General features: G+C 38.5%; 1 protein-coding gene across 1 annotated transcript in view; it reads right to left on the bottom strand.

Moving 5' to 3' along the window:
• Nucleotides 1–8,203, bottom strand: part of LOC124555006 (N-glycosylase/DNA lyase-like) — a 55,883-nt gene extending 47,680 nt beyond the window's left edge. Inside the window, exon 1 of the mRNA XM_047128749.1 lies at nt 8,028–8,203. Coding sequence (XP_046984705.1) covers nt 8,028–8,122 — 95 coding nt within the window. The 5' untranslated portion in view covers nt 8,123–8,203. The remainder of the gene's footprint in view (nt 1–8,027) is intronic.
• Between the last annotated feature and the right edge of the window lie 208 nt (nt 8,204–8,411).

The raw sequence follows: 8,411 nt of genomic DNA on the forward strand, positions 1-8,411 counted from the left end.
AGGGGGACAGTGCAAGGGCTTCCCACATGAAGAGTGTGGCCACAGTTACCACAGATGAGGGTGGCATTGCATGGCCAAACTTGAGGCAATGAAAGCAAAGCACGGGAGGTGGGATGTACGGTTTCACGTTGCATCTGTACACCATTACTTTGACCTTCTCAGGCAGGGTATCCCACTCAAATGGCAGGATGAAAGCGCCAGTGTCTACATGAGGGTATCTCTGACAACGCCAGAAGAAATGAACACCACATCGTTCCAGATTAGACCTAAGTCCATCATCAGACTGGAGGAGAAGGTCCCTATGGAAGATTACACCCTGTGTCATATCGAGTGAGGAGCGACAGTCACAGGGATGGTCGCAGGCACAGAGGGCGGCCGACTGACTGGCAGAAGTTGTCTTTATAAGGAGAGAGGCAGATCTCATCTTGCTTAATGACTCAACTTCAACAAACTTGTCTTCAATATGTTCCACTAACAAAAGGGGTTTATTGGTGGCAAAAGTCTCCCGTCAGTCCTACTACAGACCAGGATGCAGGGAAAGGGTTTCACCTCAAGCTGGCAGGCCTGGCCCTTCTCCCATGGGGTAGCCAAGGAGAGTAAGGCTGGGAATGCAGAAACAGCAACTGAGACGTAACTATGTCGAGGAAGAAATGTGACCGCAGAAGAGCAGCCAGAGAGTTTAACACGTTTCGTGTTCCAAATGTCTGCCCTAGTACCACCCACTCCTAACAGAAGCTCGTCTTGTGGGCGCCACCCAGCCACAGCAACAGCTGCCTGGCAAAATGGTCATTGCCAGGCGTTCCGATGGCCTGAAAAGATGGGCAATCACTGCTAGGCTTACACAAGGCCTTCACAGCATGGGTACCAGAAGTGTAATCCCTGTGGTGTCAGGGGACTCAGCCAAATGGGTACGCACCACCACACGGACAGGCTACCGAGCTGATGGCCTAGCAAGGAGGCGAATGGGCTATGGCCGGGGAGGGAGGGGAAGGGGGGAAAAGGGACAGGAAGAGGGTGAGGAAGAGGGGGAGAGGAACCCATGCCAAAGATGCTAGGGAGGGAGTTCTTCCCCATGTAGCTCACACTACAGATTTCAAATTTAGAGATGGAGGTCAAACCCCTGAGGGGGACCAAAAAAAAAAAAAAACATCCAAAAAGGAAGAGGAAAAGCAACCAACCAAAACTGCAGGAAAAAGCAAAGACATGAGGATAGCTGGGCCAACATGAAGAACACCAAGAGAGGGACAGGAAGGGGCCAAGGGATAGGAACAAGGGAAGGGAAGGTGAAGGTAAAGCAGCCCAGAAAAGAATAAAGGTTGCAATAGCTTGGGGACCCGTGTGCACTACACACATACCCACATAAGAGTGGTAGGCCTCCTTTAGGGTGTCCACGATATGGTGAACAAAGTAACCATGGAACAGACTTATTTTTGCTTCTGCAATCTGACAGGGTATAATGTAAGAAACAGGCACAACACAACATACCTAAACATTCCATTTGCTATTCTGCCCATGTCCCACGGTTCAAATGTCCGTGTCCCTAAAAGACCAGACAACTTTTCTGCATCTACATCTAAATCAGAAATCTGCAGTAGTGACACAGGTAGTGACTACGAACCACACGATACTTCAAACATATCCAGACCTTCAACTCGAGCAAAATTGAATGATCGTAATCTCGGGATCTCAAAGGAATCTGCAGAAATACTGGCTTCAGGGCTTAATGAATAAAATTGCTCTGTGTGAAGACTTCATACAGTTGGTACAGAAAACGAGAACTAGAATTTGCTCCATATTATTCAGAAGAAGATGAACTAATATTTTGTAACAACATCCAGCAAATGATGCTTAGGATGGAACTACCTAATTATAACCCTAATGAATGGAGACTTTTTATTGATGTGTCAAAATGCAGTTTGAAGAATGTCCTCCTACATAATGGGAATTTATTTGCTACACTTCCAGTTGGTTATGCCATGATTTGCAAAGAGTTTAATGATAATTTGGAACCACTACTGACTAAGACAAAATATGAAGAACATAAATGGCAAGTGTGTGGAGTTTTCAAAGTTATCTCACTCCTGTTGGGTCAACAGTTAAGTTCTACAAAACAACCATGTTTCATTTGCGAATGAGACAATCGATCAGTGGCACAGCACTGGGTTCAGAAGGAATGACCCCGAAGACAAGGATGTTGGTTCAAAAAATTGTAAGAAGAGTCTTACTGAGGCATTTGATGTACTCTTACCGTCTGTCCATATTAAATTAGGGCCCATGAAACGATCTGTTTAAGCCTTGGACAATGAAGGGCATTGCTTCTTGTACATTAGTGAAAAGTTCCCTGCTTTAAGCAATGAAAAAGTGTAAGAAGGTATATTTACAGGTACAGATATCAGGAAGCTGCTTTGTGATGATACTTTTGACAGAAAAATTAATTCCGAGATACAGTTACAAAGTTTCTAGGTAACACAAAAGACCCAGAGTACAAATACCTGGTGAACAAAATGTTGAATGCAGTCAAGGAACATTGATGTAATGTGAGTCTCAAGGTCCACATGATACATTCTCACTTGGAATACTTTCCTAAGACCCTTGAGGATTACAGTGAAGAACATGGGGAGAGATTCCACCAAGATCTCAGGGAATTAAAAACGAGATACCAAGGTAGCAGGAGCATCACAATGCTCACCAACTACTTTTGAATGATGATAAGGGACACATCTAGAAGGGCTTATAAAAGGAGGCCAAACAGAAGAAGCTTCACATGTAAAAAAAAAAGCTCATAGTGCGTCTTTGCTAATCTAACTGTATGTTTTACAACAAATAAGTTGTCTCTAAAATCTCAGTGTACATACGGTGACAAGTATGTATGCTATGACGGTTTTGCGTGAAATTTTCTAACTTACAACATGTTAAGTTTTGTTTATAAACATGTGGCTTGTAGAGATACATAAAATCGACAATACTTAAATATTTAGTCATTTCTAACAGTGAATGCATTATTATTTTTCTTAAAACATTGTAAGGGAAGTGTGTCTTAAAACCACTGCATCTGTGTATTGAATGTTGCACTAATCTCTGTTCTGGAAAGAAATCTGAGATGATGCAAGGAAACATTTGCAGATTTAGATTTAGCACACCTGAAATATATTAAGAGACACCTCAAAATTTGTGCATTGTTCTGAATGTGAAAATTTGTTGCCCAGTGTTATGGATGAATGATATTTTGAATTGTCTTTAAATCTACATCCATACTCCGTAAGCCACCTGACTGTGTGTGGCGGAAGGTACCTTGAGTACCTCAATTGGTTCTCCCTTCTATTCCAGTCTCGTATTGTTCATGGAAAGAAAGATTGTCGGTACACCTGTGTGTGGGCTCTAATCTCTCTGGTTTTATTCTCATGGTCTGTTCGCCAGATATACGTAGGAGGGAGCAATATACTGCTTGACCCCTCAGTGAAGGTATGTTCTCGAAACTCGAACAAAAGCCCGTACCGAGCTACTGAGTATCTCTCTTGCAGAGTCTTCCACTGGAGTTTATCTATCATCTCCGTAACGCTTTCACGATTGCTAAATGATCCTGTAATGAATTGCGCTGCTCTCCATTGGATCTTCTCTATCTCTTCTATCAACCCTATCTGGTACGGATCCCACAGCGGATATTCAAGCAGTCGGTGAACAAGTCTACTGTAACCTACTTCCTTTGTTTTCGGATTGCATTCCCTTCAGATTCTTCCAATGAATCTCAGTCTGGCATCTGCTTTACCGATGATTAATTTTATATGGTCATTCAATTTTAAATCACTCCTAATGCCTACTCCCAGATAATTTATGGAATTAACTGCTTCCAGTTGCTGGCCTGCTATATCGTAGCTAAATGATAAAGGATCTTTCTTTCTATGTATTTGCAGCACATTACACTTGTCTACATTGAGATTCAATTGCCATTCCCCATACCATGTGTCAATTCGTTGCAGATCTTCCCGCATTTCAGTACAATTTTCCATTGTTACAACCTCTCGAAACTCTGAGGGGGGGGGGGGAGACATGTTTTGAAAAGATCTTTGATATGCAGCAACATGACCGCTGCATATTTTTGCGTTTAGAAAGTATAAATTCGAATTCCAACTGCAAAAGTTAATGGTTTAAGTTACTGTACACAGTGTTGCTACAAGAAAAGCAAAGCTTTTGTATACAATATTTGTCTCGAAGATTAATAAGCTACAAGAGAAGCTAAGCTTTCACATATAATGTTGATCTGTTTAGGGCATGTTACACTAAGATACATCGCACAAATACGCCAGTAAAATTTTTAATACCAATATAAATCTCTGCTCTTCTGGGCTCGAAATTCTTCTAAATGGCTCGTCATCAAAACATTGATTTGCAGGCCACGGTGGCCGAGTGGTTCTAGGCGCTTCAGTCCGGAACCGCACTGCTGCTACGGTCACAGGTTCGAATCCTGCCTCGGGCATGGAGGTGTGTGATGTCCTTAGGTCAGTTAGGTTTAAGCAGTTCTAAGTGACCGATGACCTCATATGTTAAGTCCCATAGTGCTCAGAGCCACTTGAACCATTTATGAAAGAGTTGATTTTTAAATGAAAGCAAACGCTCTGTGATTTAATAAATTCATCGTACATTCTCGCACATAGTTCATCTTGCATAAAAGGAAATTTACTTTGAAAATAAAGCTTTTCGACCCACAATTTGCAATATTTTCCCGTGACCTGTTAGAAATAGATTCATTTCAGCAGTTGCCACAGAGCGCCAGACAAAGAGGCGTCACTGCGCTTGCGCAGCTACGGTGAGGAAGCCTGTATTTTCGTGAGACATTAAAAGATCTAACTTACATAATGTCATAAAAGAAATGAGACATCAGAGGATGTTCCAAGAGTGTCAGAATTTCATGAACCATACTAAAATGCATAGTTCATACCTGATATTGTTTTCACCAAGTTTTTCTCCATATTTTTATATATATATTTGAAAATACCATCCCTCTGAAAAAATGTACAGTGAATATTAGTAGTAATTACAAGAAAAGGAAAACAAAGGAATGGTATACTCCACAGTTAGGGCAACTGAAAAATACTGTTATGCTGTATTCTAGTCTGTACAAAACCAGTAAATCAGAACTGTATAAAGAACTGTGTGCTAAAGCTAAATACAAGTATAGGAAGGGAATAAATGAAGCAAAGAAACTGCATAACATAGAATGAGCCCAAAAAATAGTGAAAAATTTCAAACCTTCAGTTAGTGTTGATTACTATGATATGTCATATAATTTGTTGAAAGATGTTACTGATTATGTGATTTATCCTTTAACTTTTTGTGTTAACAAATGCCTAGTTGAAAGTAAGTTCCCCGACACACAAAAAATTTCTAGAGTTGTGCCCATATATAAAAAATGGGAAAAGAACTGTCCCGCTAGTTACAGACCTATATCCATTACCCCTGTTTTTTCAAAAAATTTAGAAACAATTATGTATGAACAAGTTAGTGTCTACTTGGGTAAACTAAATATAATTAGTGATAAACAGTTTGGATTTAGGAAAGGTAAATCCACAACAGACGCAATGGACTCCCTCGTAAAAATAGTACTAGATGTGTTCAAGGCTAGGGACTATGCCCAGGCTACATTTTGTGACCTGAGCAGAGCCTTTGACTGTGTAGAGCATGACACTGTGCTGAGTAAGCTAGTTACTATGGTTTTGATGACAACAGTATAAATATGTTCAGGTCTTTTCTAGAGAACTGTCAACAAGTTGTGTGCATTGGTAGGAAGAAATCGAATTTGGTTAATGTTAGGTATGGAGTGCCTCAAGGGTCGGTGCTTGGACCTTTACTGTTTATACTAATGATTAATGACCTGATCTCATTCATAAAATTCTCACACAACTTTTCTACATAAAAGCTCTGATCTAGGTACACTAAAAACACTGACCGAAAATACCCTTGCTCAGTCCTCATTATGGTTCAAAGCTAATGGCTTCTTACTAAATGAAAACAAAACCCAGACACTTTACTTTAGCCTCAAAGAGACCCCTAAATACCAAGAATTAGAAACTGTAAAATTTTTAGGTGTTACTATTGACAATAAATTGACATGGGAACCACATATTAAAAATATATTAGCTAGGCTTTCGAGAGTTATTTATCTAATTAGAAATTTAAAAAGACATGTTCCCAATGACTAGATGTGAGACCAGCATATTTTGCCTTCTTCCAAAGCATCATCTCTTATGGAATCTTACTGTGGGGTAGTAGCTGTCATGTAAATGACATTTTAGTTTTACAGAAGAAAGTAATAAGAATAATAACGGATTCTAATAAAACAGAACATTGTAAACCTCTGTTTATTAAATTGGAGTGTCTTACAGTAGTTAACTTATTCATCTACAATGTTTTACTGACCATTAGAAACAATGTCTCTAATTTCGTGTTGAAAAGTGATATTCATAGCCATAATACTAGAAACACATCATCTGTAGACGTGCCATATAATAGATTATCAAAATCGCAGAACTCCTACCTAGTTCTTGGACTAAGGATGTTTAACGGACTACGTGCTGACTTTAAAGAACTGCCTGTAAATATTTTTAAAACTAGATTATACAAGCTACTAGTGAACAATCCATTTTACACCACTGATGAATTTTTTGAAGATGAAAATACTGTATTCTAACATGTACCTATTTTATGTAAACCAATTTACCTAGATATAGTAGTTTATGTAGATATATATGCTCTTTGTCTATTGCTGTAATCAGCCAAATGAAAATAAAATTTTTACTACTACTATTATTATTATTATTATTATAAACGCCTCTCCAGCAAAACTTTATACCTGCTGTTTCCAATTAGCCCTAGTTTATAAATTCCCTCTTTTACCCTACTTGTATTTTACGACATTCCTTTTCCTCAATCTCTCCATCTGTTTTTCCATATTTCATTGCTGCCACAGACCAAACACAATGTGTACCTTTCTGTGCTTTACCACTACGATTCTACTTGTCACAATCAAATACAATTTTATACTTTTTCCTCTTGTTATAGCTAGGATTGTTTTCAATATTTGTATTATAACTGTTTCTAAGTTTTTGATTCCATGTGCTATAGTGTTACATGAAATATGAACATGCATCGTTAGACACTACGGGACATTATGGCCATAATTTTCCAAGGAAAAATAAATAAATGTGGTACAAAATAACAATGGTACATGAAGTATTAATTGTGCTAAACTCTTCAGTAACGATTAAATGCGTAGCCTCATACCACATGTGGAGAAAATATTTAGCAAATAAATACAGCACTACAAATACGAATGACAATTACTGCAAGCTTTAACACTAATGTAACAATTTATGGACTAATAAAAGCATTTCAGCAACACCCAAAGTTTAATACGGGTCATAAAAAAGGTGGCATCTCAAAACTAACGAAGTCGTTTTTGCCTTACCATTTCTTCTATTCAAATGAGACTTTGAATACCCGTTCCACATTACACAGAGAGAAAGCAAAAACATTATGCGACGACAATGCAACTATATTAGCAAACTAAAGGTTTATTAAGGCACTTTATGGTTACGAAACTGTATTGACCTGAAAGAACAGGAATGAAAGCATGCTTTGCATAGACATAAAACAGTAATATCACAATAAGAACTAACAAAATGAAAAATAACTACGGCAATACGGCCTTCGCTAACTTACTTTCTTTTTATGTTAACTCAATAGTTCATGATGTATCTAGTCTACATTTTTAAAAATAGGATCGGAATTAATAACATGAGAATGTTCTTCGCTGTCATACGGAACAAGCTGCATTATTATTTGAGATCTGGCGTATTACTCATGACTGTGGTGTCACGCTTCTCACTGTTTCGCTACGTATATGTTAAAACATATACCTACGACATAAATATGAATTGACATACAAAACTACCAAATTACGCGACCTGACTAAGAGACTCAGGCTATCACTGGTTTTTAATAAGCAGGCTATTTCATACGTCAACATTCACCTGAAAGATTGTCCGCCACCTAACGTGTACTGCAGATTCAAATCTCTTCTCTTGCACAATAGTCGGTACCATGGCTCTTCAAGAAGGTTTATCATAATTATTTTCTAAAGGAGAATCAAACCAATGACATAAACAATACACAAAGCAACAACCTAACACGCTTCAATACCGCGCGAATTCGTCATTTGTTTTTACATATCGATAACCAAAGGTAATAAAATACATCGGCAGACATGAAACTTTCCAATTTTTCTGTTAAACATTTTGCATATATTTCATTACACGTAAGCTCAGTTGTTTATATATCCAAACTGTGCTCAAAATAATACATGAATTTGGAGAGGAATGGTAGAATTCACATCGAACGATCGCCCACAAAATCCA

The sequence above is a fragment of the Schistocerca americana genome, chromosome X (genome assembly GCF_021461395.2).
Source record: "Schistocerca americana isolate TAMUIC-IGC-003095 chromosome X, iqSchAmer2.1, whole genome shotgun sequence".
Classification (NCBI taxonomy): Eukaryota; Metazoa; Arthropoda; class Insecta; order Orthoptera; family Acrididae; genus Schistocerca; species Schistocerca americana.